The 26804-nt window shown below is 36.5% G+C and overlaps 1 protein-coding gene across 1 annotated transcript in view; it reads left to right on the top strand.

Moving 5' to 3' along the window:
• Positions 1–26697, top strand: part of LOC106131006 (uncharacterized) — a 42142-nt gene extending 15445 nt beyond the window's left edge. Inside the window, exons 2-7 of the mRNA XM_013329978.2 lie at positions 3070–3585; positions 19107–19218; positions 20219–20278; positions 23421–23674; positions 24460–24627; positions 25606–26697. Of these exons, the coding sequence (XP_013185432.1) occupies positions 3070–3585; positions 19107–19218; positions 20219–20278; positions 23421–23674; positions 24460–24627; positions 25606–25838 (1343 nt within the window). The 3' untranslated portion in view covers positions 25839–26697. The remainder of the gene's footprint in view (positions 1–3069; positions 3586–19106; positions 19219–20218; positions 20279–23420; positions 23675–24459; positions 24628–25605) is intronic.
• Positions 26698–26804: the final 107 nt, after the last annotated feature.

Here is a 26804-nt window from a genome sequence, read left to right as displayed (position 1 = left end):
CTATCACTATTTGAATCTCAATTCTATCATTAAGACAAATAGCTGAACGTGGCCATTCAGTCTTTTCAAGACTGTTGGCTCTGTCTACCCCGCAATGGATATAGACGTGACCATATGTATGTATGTGTGTATGTTTGTATAAATTTAAACGTGTAACCCTTAACTATTAGATTTCACTATCCACATTCACTTCAACGAACGCACATGTTCCGTCCCATTCCATCGCCGTACAAATGTCTCCTCTCTCGCTCTTGCGTGTGTCAATGACTCTCCGTGTCTTTTCCATTATTAGTAAGGAAGTTAAGTTAGGCTAGTTTTGTAACATATGCCTTTAAACTTGAAGAGAATATCTTTATTTTATAATAAGCTAATGCGTGGGGTTTTGCTCTTGTTGGTATTAAAAATAGAAATTCTAATTCAAATTTTGATTTGCATAATATGAGTATAACAAAGTCTTAAATTTATATGTATGCCAGATCTACATATTTACCCTTTCGGATGTTGCAAACATTTATTATGTATTAGTAGACATAATTATACATAAAGGTACATACATGTAGTGCCGTTTGGTTCCCGGCACCAACACAAAAAAGAATAGGATTACTTAATCTCTTTCCCATGAATGTCGTAAAAGGCGACTAAGGGATAGGCTTACAAACTTGGGACTCTTATTGCAGGCGATGGGCTAGCAACCTGTCACTATTTGAATCTCAATTCTATCATTAAGCCAAATAGGTGAACGTGGCCATTCAGTCTTTTCAAGACTGTTGGCTCTGCCTACCCCGCAATAGATATAGACGTGACCAAATGTATGTATGTACATACATATAATCACTGGTTCGACTGGCAGAGAATGCCTTGTGGCATTAAGTCCACCTGTTGTACATTTTATGTGCATAAAGTTTAAATTAAATTAATTAATAAATCACGTCTATACTCCCTAGGACCATTGCACTACAGACGTCGTAAAAGGCGACTAAGAAAATGACTAATAAACTTGGGACTCTTATTGCAGGCGATGTGCTAGCAACCTGTCACTATTTGAATCTCAATTCTATCATTCAGCCAAACAGCTGAAGGTGGTCTAACAGTCTTTTTAAAACTGTTCGTTGGCTCTGTCTACCCCGCAAGGGATATATATAAATGAAGACGACAATAGACGTGATTATATGAATGAATGAATGAGTGAATGAATGAGTGAATGAAAATTAATAAACACCTAAATATAATAAAAACTTATCATGCCTATTACGATTTGCATCGTTTTCATTTCAATGTTTTTTTCGTTCTGTTATGCTAACCGTACGTTCCATTTTACGCATCAAGAACCATCCATCATAATATAATATTACACAATTTTCTACGGTTTTAAACAACTTATAAGGCAAATGAATCGATATGGCCAGATAAAGTTACTTATAAAATTATCCTATTAATATTATAAATGCGAAAGTTTGCGAGTATCTCAGTATGGACGTTTGTTACTCATTCACGCAAATCTACTGAACCGATTACGATGGAATTTGGTATGTGGGTAGCTGAAGACCCAGAATAACACATAGGCTACTTTTTATCCTAGTTCCCGCGGGATTGATAGGGTTTCCATGCGGACGAAGTCGCGGGCGGCCTCTAGTACCCTATAAATTATCATTATAATTTTCTTAATATATGTATGTGAGAGATACTAAGCTACTAACCGACCAGAAATAGATTTTTAATTCCATTACTAACCCATACATCTGAACCTTTCAGTATTTTCGAGAATGCTGGCTCTGTCTTCCCCGCAAAGGATATAATCGTGATCATAAGTATGTATGTATGTATCATTAAGACATACCTATACCTGACCGTGGATTTACAACTTTTTCAAGACTGTAGCCTCTGTCCACCCGCACGGGATAAAGATGTGATTATACGTCGCTGGCGCTGTAAACATCATAATTACAGTATTATAAACGTAACACGCAACGGTCTTGGTATTTATGGAAATAAATTGACAAAAGTGAGAGTGGAATGGAAGGAATGATGAACAAATTAATCCATTGTACTAATTTGTTATGAATGTGGATGAAGCGAAGGAAGTATGCAGAGATCGTGGCAAGTGGAAAGAGGTAGTCTCTGCGTACCCCTCCGGGAAAGAGGCGAGATTTTATGTATGTACTAATTTGTTGTTGATTCATTTTGTCAAAGGATTCGTTTGCGTGGAAATCTTTTAAGAGAAGAGCTTACAAAGCTTACATTTTATACAGCACTAGCTGTGCCCGCGACTTCGTCCGCGTGGAATAGTTATGTTGGGCATCATTGAAGCTCTCAAGGATGAATAATTTGCCCCGTTTTTTCTTCACATTTTCAATTATTTCTTCGCTCGTAATAGTTGCAGCGTGATGTTATATAGCCTAAAGCGTTCCTCGATAAATGGTCTATTCAACACAATAATCATTTTTCAATTCGAACCAGTAGTTCCTGAGATTAGCGCGTTCAAACAAACAAGAATATAGTTGCTCTTTAGCTTTTAAATATTTGTATAGAAGTATAGATGTCGAATTTTGATAATAATTTTGGTATTCATACTTATAATTACAATTATTTATGACGGCATTACCAATATAAGTATCATAGAGTTGATAAAACGATAAACATTACATTTATTTCATTTCTAGATCAGTATTTGATAGGCTATGTCTAGGCAAAACCAAAGAATTTATAGGTCGACATCCCTTGCGGGGTAGACAGAGTCACGGAAAAACTGATAGTCCACGTTAAACAGTTTGGCTTAATGATAGAATTTAGACTCAAATAATGATAGGTTTACACAGCTAGTTTTGTAATATAGAACTTTATTGGTTAAATAATTACTTACATACCTCTCTTTTCGAATATCATAACTATTCTTTACATCAAACTGCAGATAACTATGTAAACTTTCAAACTATTTAATTTTACGTTAATTTTTTTTTACATTTCATTGTCACATATCATCATTTACACTGTACATATATCTAATTTACTATTCATTATTCATGCTATTTATTAACCTTAATTCACAATTATATTCTTAATTTCTAACAGATGCCAACGACCTACATCGAGCTCGAATGGATAAGGAAACGAAAAAATTACAAAAACCAATGTTCATTCAAACTGACAGTAAAATATTAACGTACAATAAAAGAAACGACTACTACACATTCCCAAATACAACACAGAAATTGCCAGAATTCAAACCGATAACAGACGAGCAGATTTCTAAAGTGAACCAAATATTGAATGAATTACCAAAGAGTACAATTAGAAATGGCCGCCTATTACACAGCAGCGTAGCATCAGAGATCGAAACTGTTGAACATAGTGTAACGACGAATCTTGATCGGCAAGATGAAAAGCGATGTCCACAAGGAGGGACGTGTGAATTTTTCATTTATTGCTGGATGGTTGGAGGTCTTTTGGAAGGGACATGCGGTGGTTTACTAAAAGGCTGTTGCCATAGAGTTGCCAAAGCTGGTATTTTGGGAGTACAAGACTCGAATAGCATAGATTACTCGTCGAATGAAGGATTAAGTTACGGACCTGTTATAAACGATGAAAGTAAGTGGACACGGGACTGTAGTCGGGAATGTGTTGACACGCAGTTGAGATAATATTGGACGTTTTGCTATATGTATATAAAGGGGCGAGGAATCGGCAAAAAATGTGTTGAACTTGCAAATTCTTTGTTATTTAAATTGCGTCGCTTGTTTGCACAAAATATTATAGAATTGGCCAATTAATAATGTATCTAATTGGTCGATTTGTGCTTATATTTATTGAGTTTTAATATGCATTTAAAAAATTATAACACCGTTATATTTTTACCATTTAATATTCGAAATTCAAATTCTTTGCATGAACAAAGTATTTGCAAGAACATATCGACACTTAATCATCCAATATTACTCTACCGTGTAAATGTAGCCAATGACGAAATGACAAGACTAATAAATTGAGCTCAGATGTGGTCGATGGCAAGACATAGGTAGAAAAAGTATGTTCCGGACCCTGTGACGTCATCAGGTATATAGCTCGTGTAAATATATCTTTTTCTCTCTCTAATTCTGCTCTATCTAACTATGTCTTGCTTCCTCACATCAACTCTCCACTAACTTACTAATGATAATTTTTTGTATGTAGATTTGAAATTTGATTTTAAAATGCTTTTTGCTTCGCAGGGGGAGGTAAGTGCTTTTTATTTAATTCATATTTATATTATTCATCAAAGCATTTTTACATACTAGTGGTGAAATATGGGAATAAGTATTTTCAATATAAGTATTTTTACGTTTAGTCTAGTCAAGTTAATATAACAAGTCAGTGATTTCAACATTTAGACTAAACTAGAGGCCGCCCGCGACTTCGTCCACGTGGAAACCCTAACATAACTTAACAATCAATCCCGCGGGAACTCCGGGATAAAAAGTAGCCTATATGTTATTCTGGGTCTTCAGCTATCTACATACCAAATTTCATCGTAATCGGTTCAGTGGTTTTTGCGTGAAAGAGTAACAAACGTCCATACTGACATCCTGACATACTCACAAGCTTTCGCATTTATAATATTAGTAGGTTGTAATGGCTCCATTAAATATACATATGTTGATATTAACAGCTAGGTTAATATACATATAAAATATCGTGAATGGTAAAATTTGGCGGAGAAAGTACATATTATTGTTAGTAAGTGGAAAGTAGCATTATAGGGGCTTACATCTTATAATATAAAAAAGAATCGCAAAATGTCTTGGTAAGCGTATAACTCAACAACGCCTGGAACAATTTGACCAATTATTTTTTTAAATGTTCCTTGAAGATCGATGATGGTTTTTACGGCGAGAAAAATTCTAATAATTGTCGGAAAAAACTTAAAAAACAGTCCTTTTCTTTTTCCCATACAAACGTTTTCTAATTAAAAGTAGAGTCAATTTGAGCTTTATTGCTTTTGTATAAAGTCCACGCCCTGTCACAAGGGTTACGGTTCTGTTCAGCAGAATAAAAAGCGTCGATTATAAAATAGGTATACAAAAAAAAAATTGCTACATTACAATACAGCGCAATACAACAATTAATTAAAAGTTATTCCTAAAATGTAGCTATACAAATCTTTTTGACAGAACGAAGTCCGTCGAGTCCGCTAGTTACATATATATTTACGGGACAGACAGAGCCAACAATCTCGAAAAGACTAGAAGGCCAAGTTTAGCTGTATGGCTTAATGAAGGAATTGAGATTCAAATAGTGACGGGTTGCTAGCCTATCGCCTCAAAGAAGAATCCCAAGTTTAATAGCCTATCACTTAGTTGCCTTTTACGGCATCCGTAGGAAAGAGACGGAATGGTCATATTCTTTTTTCTATTGGTGCCGGGAACCACACGGCAATACAGAGATAGCTTTTCACGCGTTGTAAACGGCGTCGCGCGTTTCATGCTACGAAGAATCATGGTCAAACTCATATCTACATATAACCACGCCTCTCTCAAGGAGGGGTAGGCAGAGACTACATCTTTCCACTTGCCACGATCCTTGCATAATTCTATCGCATCATCTAAGTAAATTCATCATTCTCTTCATGCAATCTCTTCAATATTATTCAACCGGTATTACTTACGTGCTTTCCGAATCCGCTGTTACAACGATGAGTCATAATAAATGGTCATAAAATGGTCGTGTTATTGCAGCGTCGAAGTCCGGGTAAGAATTTCTTCATATTCAGTCGCTGGGTTAAACAGTTGTGAAATTTAAATGTGATTATCCGGATCTGTGATGTCATAAAAAAAATAATTATTGACTTATAGACTAAAGAATAGTACCGCCCCAGCTCTTTCCTATACATACATACATATAGTCACGTCTATATCCCTTGCGGGGTAGACAGGGCCAACAGTCCTGTAGAGACTGACAGGCCACGTTCAGCTGTTTGGCTTTATGATAGAATTGAAATTCAAATAGTGACAGGTTGCCAGCCCATCGCCTAAAATAAGAATCCCAAGTTTAAAAGCCTATCCCTAAGTCGCCTCTTACGACATCCACTGGAAATGAGATGGAGTGGTCCTATTCCTTTTTTATATTGGTGCCGGGAACCATAACGTCACTTTCATATGAATGTGGTATAAGGCGACTAAGGGTTAATTTTATACACTTGGGATTCTTCTTTTTTAGTGATGGGCTATCGACCTGTGAATATTCGAATCCCAATTCCATTATTAAGTCGTACAGGTGCACTTGGTCTGGTGCCGGGAACCACACGGCACAGCAAGATGATACTTGGAATCAGCAATTTGTTAACAGTGAAAGGAGTCGGGAAATACCCACCGGATATAACGCGCGAACGATTGAAGCGATTAGCGGGATTGGTGCGTGTCATAGGCGGTAGCGAGTCTTTTTATTATTGTTTTCACATACATACATATAACCACGTATTGACTTCTGTGGCGCAGCGGTAGTGCGCTTGCCTGTGTCACCGGAGGTCCCGGGTTTGAATCTCGGCCAGGGCATGATGAGAAACGAACTTTCTCTGACCGGCCTGGGTCTTGGATGTCTATCTAAATAAGTATTTATTATAAAACAAAGTATCGTTGTGTTAGTATCTCGTGACACAAGTCTCGAACTTACTTCGAGGCTAACACAATCAGTGTAATTTGTCCCGTATATATTTATTATTAAAAACAAAAAACAAAATTATTTATCCCTTACAGGGCCAACAGTCTCACAAAGACTGAAAGGCCACGTTCAGGTGTACGGCTTAAATGGAATTGAGATTCTAATAGTGATAGCTTGATAGCCCATGTCCTAAAATAAGAATCATTAATTTATTAGCCAACCCAAAGTCTTAAGAAATCTATGGGAATGAGATGGAGTAGACCTCTTCTAAAGCGCCGGGAACCACACGGCACGATACATTATTGTTTTTGCTTGCTGTCGTCGGTTTCTGGAAGTCTTTTGACCTGACCTTTCGCCAGGACGTTCCTGTTTCGATCGAGGAAAACGGCATGTTTAAGTGTATTGAGCTAATGACCACTATTTACTACATTACAGTTTTCCTAGAGTACCTACACTCATTTATTATAATAGATTAACATACATACATAAAATCACGTCTCTTTCCCGGAGGGGTTGGTAGAGAATAGATCTTTCCACTTGCCACGATCTCTGCATACTTCCTTCGCTTCATCCACATTCATAACTCTCTTCATGCAAGCTCGGCGGTTTCGGGTGCTCTTGACCTGACCCTTTACCAGGACGTCCTTAATTTGATCAAGATACGTTAGTCTAGGCCTTCCCACTCCGATCTTTTCCTCCACACTCCTTGTATATCTGTTTAGTGAACATGCTTTCATTCATCGTTATAGATTAACGTTTAATCAAATTACACACACATAGCCACTTCTATATCCCTTGCGAGTTGTCTACCTCAAGCCAACAGACTTGATAAGACTGATAGGCCACGTTCAGCTATTCGGCTTAATGATACAATTGAGATTTAAACAGTGACAGGTTTCTAGCCCATCGCCTAAAAAAGCATCTTAAGTTTATAAGCCTATCCCTTAGTCGCCTTTTACAACATCCATGGGAAAGAGACGGAGTGATCCTATTTCTTTTTTGTACTGTTGCCGGGAACCACACGGCATTTACATTTCAATAATCGCTACCGCTCATGAATCACGCCACTGAAGATGTATACGACCGCTCAAGCGTCCACTTCCGAAGGCTATCAAACGAACAAGTCTACCAACAGTACTGTTATACGCAGATTATCTAGGTATTGCACACTTCGTTCAATACATTTGCATTGACTAAGGGATAGGCTTATAAACTTGGGATTCTTCTTTTTTAGGCGATGGGCTAGCAACCTGTCACTATTTGAATCTCAATTCTATCATCAAGCCAAACAGCTGAACGAGGCCTTTCAGTCCTTTACAAGACTGTTGGCTCTGTCTACCTCGCAAGGATTTGAGGACGTGACCATATACATGTATGTATGTACTCAGACACCAACTATTGTGTTATACTTACAAGAATTCCTTGCCAAATACCGTAAGTGGTGTACTACTACCGTTGTATTTTTGGCGTAAATAAATAAATAAAAATGGTACTAACCCATTTCATTAGAAAGAATCTAAATGGCCACCCAGGAACATGAACTAACTGGCTATACGCGACTCGCATGTTAGGCGTAGGTACGTAAGGCTTGTTTCACAATGACGCCGGTAAGACGCGCTGTTAACTAGCGCCGGCCACACGGCTGAAATAGCGCTGTGAAGTTTATATATATATATATACTAAAGTTCGTTCGGTATATATATTCGTCTTCGTTTAGTATATATATATATAACGAAGTATAACGTAAGACCTAGACGAACGTATCTTGATCAAATTAAGGACGTCCTGGTAAAGGGTCAGGTCAAAAGTACCCGAAACCGCCGATTTATGAATTGTATGAAGAGAGTTATGAATGTGGATTAAGCGAAGGAAGTATGCAGAGATCGTGGCAAGTGGAAAGAGGTTGTCTCTCCGGGAAAGAGGCGTGATTTTATGTATGTATGTATAACGTTTCGTTGCAAAATACAGGCGCCTTCAAGTTTAGTTTATTTTTTTTTTAATTAGAAAGACGACTAGGGATGCAAAAAAAAACGGCTAATTTTTGCGTTTCGTTACAAAATAAAGGCACTTTGGCAGCGTACACCCGCGCGGGTCACGACTAGAGGTGGAAAGAACGGCAATTTTTTTTTACATTTGGATGGAACAACTTTTATTAAGACATCATATCCATAAACGCAATAATTAAGGTAGATGCCAAACAAATAAGGCGTTTATGAAGCGAACAAAAACACAGGTGTGACGTCACACTTATATAAGTAGGTACCATTTGTAAGAGGCGTTTTGGACTCACCCAAATTAATGTGTCACTTCGTTATATCTCAGGCAGTTTTTTTGTTTATACATACCTACATACATATAATCACGTCTTAATCCCTTGCGGGGTAAACAGAGCCAACAGTCGTGAAAATACTGACAGGCCACGTTCAGCTGCTTGGCTTACTGACAGAATTGAGATTCCTATAAAGTGACAGGTTGCTAGCCCGTCGCCTAAAAGCAGAATCCCAAGTTTATAAGCCTATCCCTTAGTCGCCTTTTACGGCATCCATGGGAAAGAGATGGAGTGGTCCTTTTCCTTTTTGTACTGGTGCCGGGAACCACACGGTACAGTTGTTTTAAAAACTGAATAAATAATCAATTAAGCGAAAATTTGTTATCATACACTTATTAAAAGCGCGTGCGGCCGGCGCTGATTAAACGCGTTAGTTTAAACCAGCCTTAAAAGCATTATATCAGAGAGAAAGCGGCACGCTCTGCGTAATAGGTTAGGTTTACTTTTCCTTGTATCAGTTTCATTGAAATAAGGGCCAAGGTTTTGTTATCTAATATTGATTACTAGCTGTGCCCGCGACTTCGTCCGCGTGGAACAGTTATTTTGGGCTTCATTGAAGCCCTCAAGATGAATAAACCGATCATTTTGACAATTATTAAGAGATATGAAGTATCCTATAATAATGAATAAACATTTTTAAATTTGTATTTGAATTTGAATAATTTTCCCCGATTTTTTTCATATACTCCATTATTTCTTCGCTACTAATAGTTGCAGCGTAAATCTTCCTCGATAAATGGTCTATTCAACACAAAAAAAAAATTCAATTCAAACCCGCAGTTCCTGAGATTAGCACGTTCAAACAAACAAACTCTTCAGCTATATAATATTAGTTTAGATGACCGCGTGCTTTTTGACAGGAAATACATACATATATCACCGTCTTGATCCTTTACGGGGTAGACAGAGCATACGCTAGACTAGACTAACAACTAGTGTTACCATATATTGATGCCGAAATTCTATCTTAACATCCTTTAGCCTTATAAGAACAATGATAACTTTCATTTTTTACTACCAACGCGTTATATTATAAGTCATAACTATAAGCCATAAATACCTATAAATATAAAAAAGAATAGGATCACTCCATCTCTTCCTATGGATGTCGTAAAAGGCGACTAAGAGATGGGCTTATAAACTTGCGATTCTTCGGTCGAACCCGAATCATCGCTCCCGCTACAAAAACTTTAAGCCTTTTCACGCATTTTGGTAATCGCTGCACCTATTTATTTGCCGTGTGGCTCCCAGCACCAATATAAAAAAGAATAGGACCACTCCATCTCTTTCCCATGGATGTCGTAAAAGGCGACTAAGGGATAGGCTTACATTCTTGGGATTCTTTTTTAAGAGATGGGCTAGCAACATGTCACTAGTTGAATCTCAATTCTATCGTTAAGCCAAATAGCTGAACGTGGTCATTCAGTCTTTTCAAGACTGTTGGCTCTGTCTACCCCGCAAGGGATATAGACTTGACCATATGTATGTATGTATGTATTTATTTATGCATATTGTTTATTAGAGCCCGTTCGCGACTTCGTCCGCATGGAAACCCTATCAATCCCGCGGGAACTCTGGGATAAAAAGTGTGTTATTCTGGGTCTTCAGCTCAAACTCAAACTCAAACTCAAAATATTTATTGCATAACTGTGTAGACATATTAGATGGCATTACATTAACAGTATCAACAGTTTGCCCCTTCGGGAACTCTGGGATAAAAAGTGTGTTATTCTGGGTCTTCAGCTCAAACTCAAACTCAAACTCAAAATATTTATTGCATAACTGTGTAGACATATTAGATGGCATTACATTAACAGTATCAACAGTTTGCCCCTTCAGGCAGCTACCCACATATCAAATTTCATCGTAATCGGTTCAGTAGTTTTTTCGTGAAAGAGTACCAAACGTCCATAATGACATCCTGACATACTCACAAACTTTCTCATTTGTAATATTAGTAGGATTTATTGTATTTTTTGTGTAGGTATATATATTATAATTATTTAATTTTTTATTTTTTGTAAGTGTAAATATATTTATTTAGTTTGACCCCACATAAAGTTCTCTGTCAGACCCAATGGTTGACTGGTAGATAATGCTTCTAGCATTAAGTCCGCCAATTGTACTATACATTTGTATTTTGTGCAATGAAGTTTAAATAAATAAATAAATAATAAAAGAATGTTGTTAAATGTTGTAGCGAAAACGGAATTTGGCCAATTACAACTATACTTGTATGTAACAGCTATTTCCAATTTTCTACGCATGCGTATTAACTATTCGGAAGTGTATACCGGATTACGCTTATTATTGTTATTTGTTGTAATCTAAGTTACATAACAATCTTTATGTACCTATATCTTCGATCAACTATAAACAACTAAATAAATTGTTTATAGTACGTCAATGACCTATATAAAGAAAATGTTAAGTGCCGTGTGGTTCCCGGCACCAATAAAAAAAAGAATAGGAATACTCCATCTCGTTCCCATGGATTTCGTAAAAGGCGACTAAGGGATAGGCTTATAAACTTGGGGTTCTTCTTTTAGGCGATGGGGTAGCAACCCATCACTAGTCACTATTTGAATCTCAATTCTATCATTAAGCCCAACAGCTGAACGTGGTCTAGCAGTCTTCTCAAGACTTGTTGGCTCTGTCTACCCCGTAAGGGATAAAGACATGATCGTTTAATAATTGGCTGACATATTTACACAGTTCGAACAGCTGGGTCTAGAGATGTGAATAAATGTAACAAAAATAAATAAATATATATACGGGACAAATAACACAGATTGAGTTAGCCTCGAAGTAAGTTCGAGACTTGTGTTACGAGATACTAACCCAACGATACTATATTTTATAATAAATACTTATATAGATAAACATCAAAGACCAAGGCCAATCAGAGACAGTTGGTTTCTCATCATGCCCTGGCCGGGATTCGTATCCGGGACATCCGGTGTCACAGACAAGCGCACTACCGCTGCGCCACAGAGGAGAGAGAGGAGCAATTTGCTTGCTACAATATAATTGCTAAATCTTAAAATCGATGATACAATCTTCTTCATCCTGGCTTTACTCCTATTTACATCTTCACCACTCTGGAGAGGAGCCCGGGGTACCATGAATCATGGATAAAGTGAGTCAGGTTTTTACACGAAGCGACTCCCATCTGACCTCCGCAACCTTTGCAGGTGAACCTAACCCGTATTGGATCGATCATGGTTACACATACAGTTGCCTGATAGTGCAGGTTTCCTCAGGATGTTTTCCCTCACAGTGAGAGCATCGGTTAGTATTCAGACTAATGTATGTAATTTTGACAATAGTCATTGGTACATGGCCGAGGTGAGATTCGAACCTGTCCCTTTTTTGCGCCACAGGCATTTCAACCTTACCGATTTGACCACCGACGGTCTTTGATCTGGGTTTATTTATCAGTTTGCTATTTTCTTAAAGTAGACTGGTAGAGAATGTTATTAGCATTAAGTCCACCTATTTTACATTTGAGGGTCAATTACCAGAGAATTTTATTTATTAAATATTTATGTACATCAAGCAAAATAAGAATAAAACTTAAAATAAAGAGAAATTCAGTACAAGGGCACTACTATCTAGAGAAATTTCTTCCAGCAGGTGTTTGTTTGAACGCGCTTATCTCAGGAAGTACTGATTCGAATTAAAAAATTATTTTGCGTTGAACAGACTATTTATCGAGGAAGGCTTTAGGCTATATAACATCACGCTGCAACTATAAGGAGCAAAGTAATAATGGAATATATGAAAAAAAAACCGGGAAAAATTATTCATCCTCGAGAGCTTAAATGATGCCCTAAATAACTATTCCACGCGGGCGAAGTCGCGGGCACAGCCAGTTAATGATATAAACTTACTGATCGCGATCTGAATCTCCGGTCTTAATCAGTCAGTCAGTCATCAACGGAAGAGATGTCTCACAACTGACCTATTCTTAATTACATAATGCGTAATCTAAGTAACATGACCCACTAACTGTATTATGTCTGTTTGTCACGTAGCCATTACGTCAAAACTAACAATATCTTGAATACCAATCGAGGAAAGTGGGCGAGTGGTATTTATTATGTATGTATGTATGTATGTACACTGTGTTTGTATTTATGACCTTGGATATTGTGACCTTGATATGTACACATGACATTTGACCTGTGGTTGCCGGCAGTATAAAAAAGAACAATTATATCAATTGTCGATGTCGTAAAAGGCGATTACAGAGTAAGTACATTCATCAAGTGCAATTTTTACCACAGTCTGTTACTCTGAAGCGACTCCCATCTGACCTCAGCCTTCTTTTTAGATCATCCAGTTACCTGAATGTGAAGGTTTTTCTTACTATTAATCACGTCAATATCCCTTCCGGGGTAGACTGAGCCAACGGTCTTCAAAAGACTGATAGGCCACGTTCAGCTGTTTGGCTTAATGAAAGAATTGAGATTCAAATAGTGACAGATTGCTAGCCCATCGCCTAAAAGAAGAATCTCAAATTTATAAGCCTATCCCTTAGTCACTTTTTACGAAATCCATGGGAATGAGATTGAGTGGTCCTATTTTTTTGTTATTGGTGCCGGGAACCATACGGCACCAAATATATATTATACTAGAGGCCGCCCGCGACTTTGTCCGCATGGAAACCCTATCAATCCCGCGGGAATTCTGGGATAAAAAGTAGCCTATGTGTTATTCTGGGTCTTCAGCTACCTACATACCAAATTTCATGGTAATCGGTTCAGTAGTTTTTGCGTGAAAGGGTAACAAACATCCATACTGACATACTCACAAACTTTCGCATTTATAATTTTTGTAGGATAGTAGGATACTAGAGGCCGCCCGCGACTTCGTCCGCATGGAAACCCTATCAATCCCGCGGGAACTCTGGGATAAAAAGTAGCCTATGTGTTATTCTGGGTCTTCAGCTACCTACATACCAAATTTCATGGTAATCGGTTCAGTAGTTTTTGCGTGAAAGAGTAACAAACATCCATACATCCATACAAACTTTCGCCTTTATAATAGTAGTAGGATATATATGTCTTATACTTACATATAAACACGTAATTATCTTTTGCGGTGTAGACAAAGTCTTGAAAAAAATTAAGGGTCACGTTCAGCTGTATGAAATTCAAATAGTTATCACCTATGTTATATGTACTACATATTTCAGGAGTCATTTTGCAAAACAGTCACTAATCGAAAGCCGAACATTACAAAATAGTTGGTTAACAGCCAGGATGATTATGTAACGCGAATGACTTTCTCTTGCTAAGCAAGGATTTGCGTCTCGCTCACGCATGTGTTGTGTCGTATAGTGCTTACTCTTTCATTGGCTAAGGATGTATGTATGGCTCCATATTTAAGTTATCGAGTTATTTTCAAAAGTTCATACGAATTCTTTCTTGTACTGGTGCCGGGAACCACACGGCACACACTAAAATATATAAAAAAAGAAGAGGACCACTCCATCTCTTTCCCATGGATGTCGTGAAGGGCGAGTAAGGGATAGGCTTAGAGATATATTATAAAAACTAAAAGGATGTGATATCCGACATTAGAATAGGACCACTCCATAATCTTTTTTAAGGATGTCGTAAAAGGCGACAAAGAGGAAGGCTAATAAACTTGGGATTCTTCTTGTAAACGATGGACTAGCAACCTGTCACTATTTGAATTTCAATTCCAGCATGACGCCATTCAGTTTTTTCACTACTGTTATCTGTCTACCCCGTAAGGGATGTGGACATGATTATATGTATGTATGTTTGTTGCATGTATAATAACACTGAATAAAGAACCCCTCTTTTCCAACCGTCAAATAACCGGTTCAAACTAGTAATTTAAATGAGGATGTTGCTTAACAGTACCATCCAATATTTTCACGGTGATTTATCGCTAATATATTATTGATTGCTATAATTTTATATAAAACCTTCAGCAAGAGGATATACAAACCTTCAATATACCTTCATATATCCTACTACTATTATAAAGGCGAAAGTTTGTATGGATGTATGGATGTTTGTTACTCTTTCACGCAAAAACTACTGAACCGATTACCATGAAATTTGGTATGTAGGTAGCTGAAGACCCAGAATAACACATAGGCTACTTTTTATCCCAGAGTTCCCGCGGGATTGATAGGGTTTCCATGCGGACGAAGTCGCGGGCGGCCTCTAGTAAACATATAATTTTATACGTACTTGTCTGAAGCTCATTTTTGTGTCAGATAAGAATAGAATAGATTTATTTTCAAAATGGATACAATGTATCACTTATGTGTGTGTTTGTGCTGGGTGGTTCCCGGCACCAATATAAAAAAAGAATAGGACCACTCCATGTCGTTCCCATGGATGTCGCAAAAGGCGACTATGGGATTGGCTTATAAACTTGGGATTCTTCTTTTGGGCGACGGGCTTGCAACCTGTCACTTTACATGAATCTCAATTCTATCAGTAAGCCAAACAGCTGATCGTGGCCTATCAGTATTATCAAGATTGTTGGCTCTGTCTACCCCGCAAGGGATATAGACGTGATTATATGTATGTTTGTATAAAAAAATCTCCTCCCACCCCTTTAACGCAAAAGAGGGGTTCAGCTTTCTTGTATTAAGATTCTCAGAGAACTTTTACGGCGAACAACGTTTCGGGCAACAGTTAGTAATTTAAATATTGATTCCAGAAAAAAAATTTAGATTGTTTTTGGACTTTCGCGTAAGATATCGTAATAAAATATTCAAAATCTCTCTTTCACGTTGAAAGCCATGATATCATTGTATTACAAACTTGAACTTTCACCCAGTGGTTTTGTGGTAAGGAAGTCTTTGTGGGTCTGCGATTCGATTTCCTATAAACGACAGTTGTTCGTCTATACCTACATATATTTATATAGGTACAAGGTGTTAATTTTTTTATTATTTCTTCATTTTTATAACATTTTCTTAGTCCTGGTAATTATGTGAATTTTGTAAATTAATTAAAGATTTGGCCTTTGCCTACCCCTCCGGGAAAGAGGCGTGATTTATGTATGCATATATATATTTATATATGTTATAAGATTTGACATTATGACCCGGCCGGACCGGGTGTCGAACCCGGGTCCTGTGGAAAGGACATAAGGTCAATTTTAAATGGAACTAATGATGTTAATACATACATACATATATATATGTAGCAAAGTCTTGAAAAGATTTATAGGTCACGTTCAGTTATTTAGCTTAGCGTTGAAAATTCCGAAAGAAACAAATTGTTTTTTTAGGTGAAAGAAACGTTTTTTCGTTTTTTACCGTTTTATTGGTTTGTTACATTGAAATATATCATAATAAAACCTTAGGGAAAAAACGGTTTTATTGAGATTTTCGTCGTTTGTTTCGAAAAATATAAAAAAAACGATTGGAAAACTATATATATGTATATTCTATGTATAATTACCAATTTTAAAAAAAATTATGCATATTGTAAGGTAATCAATACTTTTCCTATCGAATTTTTCCGTTTCTTTCATATTTTTCCGTTTTATTAATAAAAAACATGAAATATTTCATTCTTATCTTTCTTGAAACTTTCGTAAAAAACTTGTATAAATACGAGGGAATTTGAAAAAAACCGGAAAATTTCCCGCTTTTTTTCAACCCTTAATGATAGAATTGAGATTCAAATAGTGACAGGTTGCTAGTCCATCGCCTAAAAAGAGAATCCCAAGTTTATAAGCGTATCCCTTAGTCGTCTTTTACGACCTCCATGGAAAAGAGATGGAGTGGTCCTATTCTTTTTTGTATTGGTGGCGGGAATAATGATGTTAATTATTATCTGTACTTCCAAATTGGAACTAGTGTCAATGAAGTGGCAAAATCATGGGTAATTTATCCTACTAATATTATAAATGCGAAAGTTTGTCAGTAAGTCAGGATGTCAGTATGGATGTTTGTTACTCTTACACGCAAAAACTACTGAACCGATTAAGATGAAACTTGGTATGTAGGTAGCTGAACACCCAGAATAACATATAAGCCACTATTTATCCCGGAGTTCCCGCGGGATTGATTCCACGCGGACGAAGTCGCGTTAGACCCCTAATCTATACTAATATTATAAAGCTGAAGAGTTTGTTTGTTTGAACGCGCTAATCTAAGGAACTACTGGTTCGAATTGAAAAATTCTTTTTGCGTTGAATAGACCATTTATGGAGGAAGGCTTTAGGCTATATAACATCACGCTGCAACTATAAGAAGCGAAGAAATAATGGAAAATGTGAAAATACAGGGAAAACTATTCACCCTTGAGACCTTCAATGATACTCAAAATAACTATTCCACGCGGACGAAGTCGCGGGCGGCCTCTAATTTAATCATAAAGTTCAGATTTCCTCACGATGCCTACCTTCACCGATACCGTTCGTTAACTGCTATTCATACATCAGTTAACATAAAAAAAAAACACAATGTAATGTAACATACCAATAAGAAACAAGTGAAGATGTAACAAGTAACTTTTTTTAAACTTCCGTAAATAATCAAATATGCAATGCACTAGCATAACCAGAATTTCCTCTTTTATAACCCATAATTAAACTCCAGTTAGCTCCGAATTATCGAGTTAAATGCACGCGTTAAATGTTAAAAAAATATTACCTTAAATTAAATTGTTAAAAAAAAAACTAAGTGCAATTTTATTTACACTTTCTAAATTTAAGTGGGCTTCTTATTTCAAAATATGAAAATATAACTAGACTTTTAATTTTAAATGGACTTCTAATTTTAAATTCAAACATAAGTGAACTTTTAAATTTAAGTTTTTTTTCATAATTCTCTTCTAAATTAAAATCTTAATGTGTTATTGTGACTGTGTTTAAATAAAGAAAATCTTTAAATTTGTAATGATTTTAAAAATCTAGAATGAGATGGGTTTTATTGTGCTTCATTCTGTCATTATTATTATTGGAAGTTCTTAATAAGAAACAGAGTAAAATAAAAAGCAAAATGAGCAAAATTAAAGTGAAGTTTCAAAGTTTGAATAAAAGTTATGCTTATGGTGGTAAGATATTTAGTTGTAGATTCTCAGCATTCGTATCACATTCTTCTCGTATATCACGACTTTATCCCAGATGGTGAAGATAACAGTTTCGATAACAGGCTCATAGGTAGTCTATGTTCAGTTGGATGGGGTAATGATGGAATTTAGCTTGATATTGTGACAGGTTGCTGGCTCATCAAAGAACCAAATACACACATTGTTTGTAGATTGATTTACGAATATTAATTTTTGAAACAAGGAGTGGTTCGACGGGATTCCTTGTCTCTTTCAAGTAACTCTATTTTTTTTTAAATTTTCAATATTTTTATTTACACACAGTGCAGGCAAACATAAATTACCCTTAAGCGAAAACTATTTAATTGTGTTTCAAGATTACATAAGTTGAATTTGGGATTCCTTTTGTAGGCGATGAGCTAGCAACCCGTCACTATTTGAATCTCAATTCAGTCATGAAACCATACAGCTGAAAGTGGCCTTTCAGTCTTTTCAAGACTGTTGGCTCCCTACCCCGCAAGGGATGAAGACATGGGGGAGAGGTCTATAAGGAAGTTGTCTGAATGTGCAGGTTTCCTCACGGTGTTTTCCCTCACCGTAAGAGCATCAGTTAGTTTTCAAACTAATGTACATAATTTCGAAAATAGTCATTAGTACACGGCCGAGGTGGGATTTGAACCTGTGCCTTTCTGCTCATCTCGAATTTCAACCCAACTTACTGATTTGACCAGCGACGCTCTCGAATGTTCGTATGATGTGAAGTATCAGACATACATACATACATATAGTCACGTCCACATCCCCTACGGGGTAGACAGAGCCAATAGTCCCGAAAAGACTGAATGGCCACATTCAGCTGCTCGGCTTAATGATGGAATTGATATCCAAATAACGACAGGTTGCTAGCCCATCGCCTAAAAAACGAATCACAAGTATGTAAGCCTATCCCTTAGTCGCCTTTTACGACATCCATGGGAAAGAAATGAAGTGGTCCCATTCTATTCCGCATTGGTACCACACGGCACCAATGCGGTGATCACATTCTGTTCAATCACCATGTGAAGTGTAATATTTCTGTATCTTTGTTCCAGGTTGTGGTATCGCCGTGGGGAAGCAGACAGCTCAAAGGAGGATCGTGGGTGGGGACGACGCTGGCTTCGGCACCTTCCCATGGCAGGCCTACATACGGATTGGCTCCTCAAGGTTACAGATTTTGCATGCATGAAGTCTTGTTAACTAACATATCGAGGTTTAAAGTGCATATTGTTTGTGTAACAATTTTAATTAAATTAGATTAAATTTAATTTTACAATAAATTTAAATTTACAAGTTTTTAATAGACAGAAAGATTAAGAAGTTAGTTTAATGTCTTTGAGACTACCTTAATGAGTAGATTTTGAATTATTTTTTTAATTAAAAGAATTTTCAATTCTTGTCACCTACCCATTTATTGTACATATAAATTAAGCGTTTAAAATGTAAATGACAATTCAAACGCTTATTCTTTGTATAATATTCCCCATTCATACACTTTGTAAATTAGTTCACTATTGTTCGCTAAAATATTTTTTTAAATTTTTTTTCGATTATTAATAAATTTTACTTAATCTTATTAGGATTAGTTTATATATTTAAGATTTTTTAACAAATTATAATCAATTAATTTATTTTGGAATATAAGCAAAAGTATATTCATTTTATAATCTTATTAGCATAGTAGGTAATTGAGAACACTCTTAACTGAAAAAATTGAGAAAGACAATATTTTTTAACAGAAAATGAAAAATCTTTTCTTTTTGTAAATATTGAGATGTAATTTTTTGTTTAATTGTTTGTTTTATCTGTTTTGTTATGCAATTTGATACTTTATCAGTAACTTTTTTCTATGACAGATATTTTTTAATCAAACACTTTTTACTTATTTTTTGTTTTTTTTTTTTTGTAAAAATTTTATTGCACAGATATTTACACATTACATTACATACATTTTTAGTGTGTTAATATATCATGTTCATTTTTTAATATGGTGATATTTTCAATAATATTTTCGTTTTGATAAGTTATGAAAATTATATTTTATTAATTGCAAAGATTTAATAAAAAAACTTTTTTCAAGAATTTGTAAAAAATATTCTGTGAATGTTACCATATTTTGTGTGTACTAATAAATACTAATATATCAATTAATAAATTAATTTTGCAGATGCAACATGCTTATGTCCATTTTCGAGCTTATCGGGTGGAAGCAGTGTTGGATAGAGAGGTAAATGTGCGAGAAAGAGACCGCATGAGTTCTGTAGTTACAGTCTTCAAATAGGTTTCTTGGTATAGTGTAACTCGTAGAAGTATTAGTATTCTTCTAATATTTTCAGTAGTTTAGTTTGGAAAAAAAATACTCATAACATTATTTATAAATTATGAAAATACAAAATAAAAAATTGACATAAATATTTCATCTTTTTTAAATAAACAAACACTAATTCCGTGAAATGAAAATTAACTAGGATAAGAATTTGGGTCAAACGTAATTTTTGTTTTTTTACATTTCAGATATTTTACCTTCTTTATTTAAATTAATATGGCTTAAAAAATTCATTCTTCATTAAAAAACTCTTTTATCTTCATGTAAATTTTGTAAATAATAAATGTGTAGGTGTGAATAGATATATATTTTTTTTAGTATTTCTTGTTTATTAGAAATCTGTCACAAACTTTTTCGCACATTCCTCGTTTCATATTTTACATTTATTAACATAATTTGTAAATATGCATATGTAAATATTGCATGTATTTTTAGAACTAACTTATACTTAACTATTCCGCTTTTTTTTTCTTCTCATATTTAAAAAAATTTGCTTTGTAATTTGTTTGTGTGCCGTGTGGTTCCCGGCACCATTACAAAAAAGAATAGGACCACTCCATCTCTTTCCCACGGATGTCGTAAAAAGCGACTAAGGGATAGGCTTATAAACTTGGGATTCCTCTTTTAGGCGATGGGCTAGCAACCTGTCACTATTTGAATCTCAATTCTATCACTAAGCCAAACAGCTGAGCGTGACCTATCAGTCTTTTCAAGACTGGTGGCTCTGTCTACCCCGCTAGGGATATAGACGTGATCATATGTTTGTATGTATGTAATTTGTAACTCTCTCTCATCTCTCTTCCCGGTTGCACCCACCACAGAAGTCCTTCGGGACCCGGGGTCCGCCTTCCGACTTTTCTCTCTACACTTAGTCCGACTTTCGGCGTCCTCCGATTTCAGTCCATTGGCTCGCATATCATCTTTTGGGACGTCCAGCCATGATCTTTCTACACCACGTCAATATCCCCTGCGGGGTAGACAGAGATAACAATTTAGAAAAGACAAAAGGCCACATTCAGCTATATGGCTTTATAATAGGATTGAGATTGAATTATGTGTCAGGGTTGCTAACCTATCTAATGCTAAGTTTATAAGCCTATTCCTTAGTCGCCCATTACTACATCCACGGGAATTATATTAAGTGGTTATATTCTAACATGCTGAAAACCACACGCTATGTTTGTAACTAAGAAAATAACTATTGGTTCGCGTACACGGCTGTATTGAAACGCAATTCTTAATTCGGACCTTTACTACTAAATAATACATACATAAAATCACGCCTCTTTCCCGGAGGGGTAGGCAGAGACTACCTCTTTCCACTTGCCACATCCACATTCATAACTCTCTTCATGCAAGCTCGGCGGTTTCGGGTACTTTTGACCTGACCCTTTACCAGGACGTCCTTAACTTGATTAAGATACTAAATAATAGATGCCTTAAAAATTGATTTTCAATGACCTTAAAAATGGTACTAGAGCGGTAAGTAGTGCAACAAGTATTGCACTGATAAATATGGTACTGTTACGAAAATACGCGTCCGTTATCTTGATGCAATAGTGATGGGAAAATAAGTTACGAAAGTGCGTAAAACATACATACATACATAAAATCACGCCTCTTAAAAATTACTGTAAAATTCACTAAGAACATACAATGAAATCAGCATTAACAAGACATACATACTTAAAATCACGCCTCTTTCCCGGAGGGGTAGGCAGAGACTACCTACCTCTTTCCACTTGCCACGATCTCTGCATACTTCCCTCGCTTCATCCACATTCATAACTCTCTTCATGCAAGTCATTTCGTATGATAACCTGATATATCGACATTAGTATCGTGGTCATACCATAGGCTTCCATCATGAGTATACAACCGGGACTAACGCTAGTAAGATACACATACATATAGTCACGCCTATATCCCTTGCGGGGTAGACAGAGCCAAGTTTAAAAGATTGAAAGCGGTTACCATCACTATTACAAGAATTACGACAGTGCTCGCTACGCTTGGCACATGTTGCATTGTGTCGTCTTTTAGACATAATTATGATAGACACATATTACATGATGCCTTTTGCAAGATGTCATAATAATATGGTGAAAACGTGAATGCGATGTTTCTTTTCTTTATTTTTTTCTTTATTTATGTACAAAATCAATATTAATATTATAAAGCTGAAGAGTTTGTTCTTTGTTTGAATGCGCTAATCTCAGGAAGTACTGGTTCGAATTGAATTATTATTTTTGCGTTGAATAGACCATTTATCGAGGAAGGCTTTAGGCTATATAACGTCACGCTGCAATTATTAGAAGCGCATAAATAATGGAGAATGTGAAAAACATCGGGGAAAATTATTCATCCTTGAGGGCTTCAATGATGCCCAAAATAACTATTCCACGCGGATGAAGTCGCTGGTACAGCTAGTAAATGAATATAAGGGAGTATAAATACAACAACTGTAGCACAAAGGTGCTGGTTTTTTGTTTAAACGACATACACACATGCTTACAAAAATCGATATAAGTTCATCTAAAAATAGCTCGTATTAAAAAAAAATGCCGTGTGGTTCCCGGCACCAATAGAAAAAAAACGAATAGGACCACTCCATTCCTCATTCACTCCTCTCCATGGCTTGTAAACTTGGGATTCTTCTTTTAGGCGATGCGCTAGCGTCACTTCTTATTTCAATCTCAATTCTATCATTAAGGCAAACAGCTGAACGTGGCCATCAGTGTCAGTGTTTTCAAGACTGTTGGCTTTGTCTTCCCCGCAAAGGGATAAAGAAGTGATTATATGCGTATATTAAAAAAAGTAAATTAACTTTGAAATAAATAAATAATCTCCAACGTGATCATCTCTATGATCACGTTCTTATTTCCGTTTCCGCTTTTTCTCTCTAAAGTATCCCATTTATTTACATTTTCTATTTCTAAAGGTTTACTGGTAAAAAAGAAAAGATAAAGATATAAATAATATATATGTACTACATAAAGATTTTTCCATAATTTTAATTACTTTAAAACCTTTTGCATTCCAGATGCGGCGGCTCGCTAATATCGCGGCGCCATGTTGTAACAGCCGGGCACTGCGTTGCGCGCGCGCAGCCACGCCACGTGCGAGTCACTCTTGGGGACTACGTCATCAATTCAGCGGCTGAACCCCTGCCGGCTTACACGTTCGGCGTACGAACTATAAAAGTCCACCCCCTCTTTAAGTTCACCCCCCAAGCAGATCGGTTTGATGTGGCCGTGCTTACTTTGGATAGAAATGTGCATTACATGCCTCATATAGGTTAGTATTCTTGGTCGTATGTAGTTTTAGAACTAAGATTGTTCTCGTCTGGAATAAAATGCCTCTTCATATAAAAAGCCCCTTCTTCTTATTCCTTTAAAAATAATCACTCCGAGTAAAGAGGAGGAGTAAAGAGACTTCCATATACTTGTATCTCAAAGTTCTATTACTTCTATTCTAAGTATTCTAAGTATAATTTAATATTGTGAAGTTGACGTTGTTGAAGAAAATGCTGCAGTGCAGTTTGTTACCGTTTCTTCTGCACTGACGCCTTGGAAGCGGCAGTAAACTTAGTTTTTAAGTAATTTATTTGACGTCAACCAATGTTGTTAAACCATACGACAATTATTAAGCGATATAATAGTATCCTATAATAATGAATAAAAATTTTGAATTTGAATTTGAATTTGAAAGAGTTAGTCCCGTGCCGTCATACTTAGTGCCGTGTGGTTCCCGGCACCAGTACAAAAAAGAATGGGACCACTCCATCTCTTTCCTATGGATGTCGTAAAAGGCGACTAAGAGATAGGCTTACAAACTTGGGATTCTTTTTTTAATCAATGGGCTAGCAACCTGTCACTATTTGAATCTCAATTCTATCATTAAGCCAAATAGTTGAGCGTGGCCTATCAGTCTTTTCAAGACTGTTGGCTCTGTCTACCCCACAAGGGATATAGACGTGACCATATGTATGTATGTATGTATCTCATAGAATACGCAATCAAATCTTCTCCAGGGATTATGCAAAAGAGGTTGATTGATCTTGTAATCCTGTTCTGTTCCAGCTCCGATATGTTTACCAGAACGAGGGTCAGACTTCCTCGGGCAGTACGGCTGGGCAGCCGGCTGGGGAGCTCTGAGCCCTGGGTCGAGACTCCGACCACGGACCCTCCAAGCTGTTGATGTACCTGTCCTGGATAACAGAGTCTGTGAGAGGTGGCACAGGGCTAATGGTCAGTTTCTGGATTTCAATGGCTATCGTCGTTCTTATCAAATACTAGCTGTGACTCCGTCCGCGTGGAATAGTTATTTTGGGCATTATTGAACCCCTTAAGGATGAATAATTTTTCCCCGTATTTTTCACATTTTACATTATTTCTTCGCTCCTAATAGTAGCAGCGTGATGTTATATAGCCTGAAGCCTTCCTCGATAAATGGTCTATTCAATACAAAAATAATGTTTCAATTCGAATCAGTACTTCCTGAGATTAGCACGTTCAAACAAACAGACTCTTCAGCTTTATATTTAAGGGATTAAGACGAGATTTTATCTATATTTGAGCCAACAGTCTTGATAATACTGATAGGCCGCGCTCAGCTGTATGGCTTAATGACAGAATTGGGATTCAAATAGTGACAGGCTGCTAGCCCATCGCCTAAAAGAAGAATCCCAAGTTCATAAGCCTATCCCTTAGTCGCCTTTTACGACATCCATGGGAAAGAGCTGGAGTGGTCTTATTCTTTTTTATATAGGTGCCAGGAACCACACGGCACATTATAAACTCAACCGTTCTATATTCTCGGAAGTTACACGTCTTGATCACTCTCTGATGTGTTCCAAACCAGACCGAACCGAATTTTACCAGACGATTATCTTCTTTAAGGTCGTGACAACATAAAATTACTACATACATACACACGTCACGTCTATATCCCTTGCGGGGTAGACAGAGTCAACAGTCTTGAAAAGACTGAATGGCCACGTTCAGCTATTTGGCTTAATGATAGAATTGAGATTCAAATAGTGACAGGTTGCTAACCCATCGCCTAAAAAGGAATCCCAAGTTTGTAAGCCTATCCCTTAGTCGCCTTTCACGACATCCATGGGAAAGAGATGGAGTGGTCCTGTTCTTTTTTTTTTGTATTGGTGCCGGCAACCAAACGCAAAATTACTCTGCAATCAAATTATAATACCATTCTAACTTTTACAGGTATAAACGTAGTCATATACCCTGAGATGCTCTGCGCGGGGTACCGAGGTGGTGGTAAGGACAGTTGCCAAGGCGACAGCGGGGGTCCCCTAATGTTAGAGCGAGCCGGCCGCTGGTACCTCATCGGCGTGGTCTCCGCCGGTTACTCCTGCGCAAGTCGGGGCCAACCGGGCATTTACCACAGAGTAGCGCACACTGTAGACTGGATCTCACACGCGACGACTCTTTCATAGTTGTTTAGTATCGGACACGTTTGATAATAAGTATCAGTCATATTTGCATTGAGTATCATTGATATTTTCGTGGAAAATTATATTTCTCTGCTAACCCGTTTGATTTTCCCCTGGAGTGTCAGTGATGTTCCTTGGAAGTGTCAGTGGTATTTTCTAGGCGTATCAAACGTGTTTGATGTTCACCTGAAGCAACACTTGTATATACCTGGAGTATCAATACTTTCCCCTGGAGTAACAAAGTAGTCCCCTGAAGTATCGTTGATATTTCCGTGGAGTATTTTTTTCCCCTGGGGTATTAATCTTGAAAGGTTGCACAAAAATTTTCAGCTCAAAATTAGTCCCATTTCGTAGTTTTTACAAGATTTTGATAAATCTTAGACGAACCAGTACTCATATGGTGATTAAGAGTTGTAGCCAAAATGGACGCTGATAAGGTTTTACTCAGATAATAGAATCATTATCATAAATTTTGAATTATCAATGAAATAAAATAATAACGTTGAATCAAAAGAACCCGTTATATTTGTAAGCGTTTTAATCGCCAAGAGACCGCAAAATGTATTTAGAACAAGAGTCTAATAGAAATGTCAAGAAACAACAAATCTGCTACGTTTGTTTAAAATTTACTGCTTTCAAGAGAAGGTATTTTTGTAACCGTTTCTACAAGATTTTTTTAATCTATAAGAAAGATTTCCCTAATCGGGAGAGAGAAAAAAACTGTTTATAATTTAAATGAAATACGTAAAAAATATTTATTTTTTCACACTTTTTTTTATTGTGAAACAATTTTTAGATGCTTAGTTAAAAATATGTGATATTGATTTCAAGAAATTACCATATGGAATCAAGGGAACAAAAAATATACTTTATTCATAGTGCCTATAGCATTTTGTACATAATTTGTTAAATAGTTGTACAGATAAAATATTTTTTTTTATTTCAATTTTCAAAATAATACGAATTAAA

The sequence above is a fragment of the Amyelois transitella genome, chromosome 29 (genome assembly GCF_032362555.1).
Source record: "Amyelois transitella isolate CPQ chromosome 29, ilAmyTran1.1, whole genome shotgun sequence".
Taxonomy (NCBI): domain Eukaryota; kingdom Metazoa; phylum Arthropoda; class Insecta; order Lepidoptera; family Pyralidae; genus Amyelois; species Amyelois transitella.
This window is presented reverse-complemented; position numbering and strand designations above follow the sequence as displayed.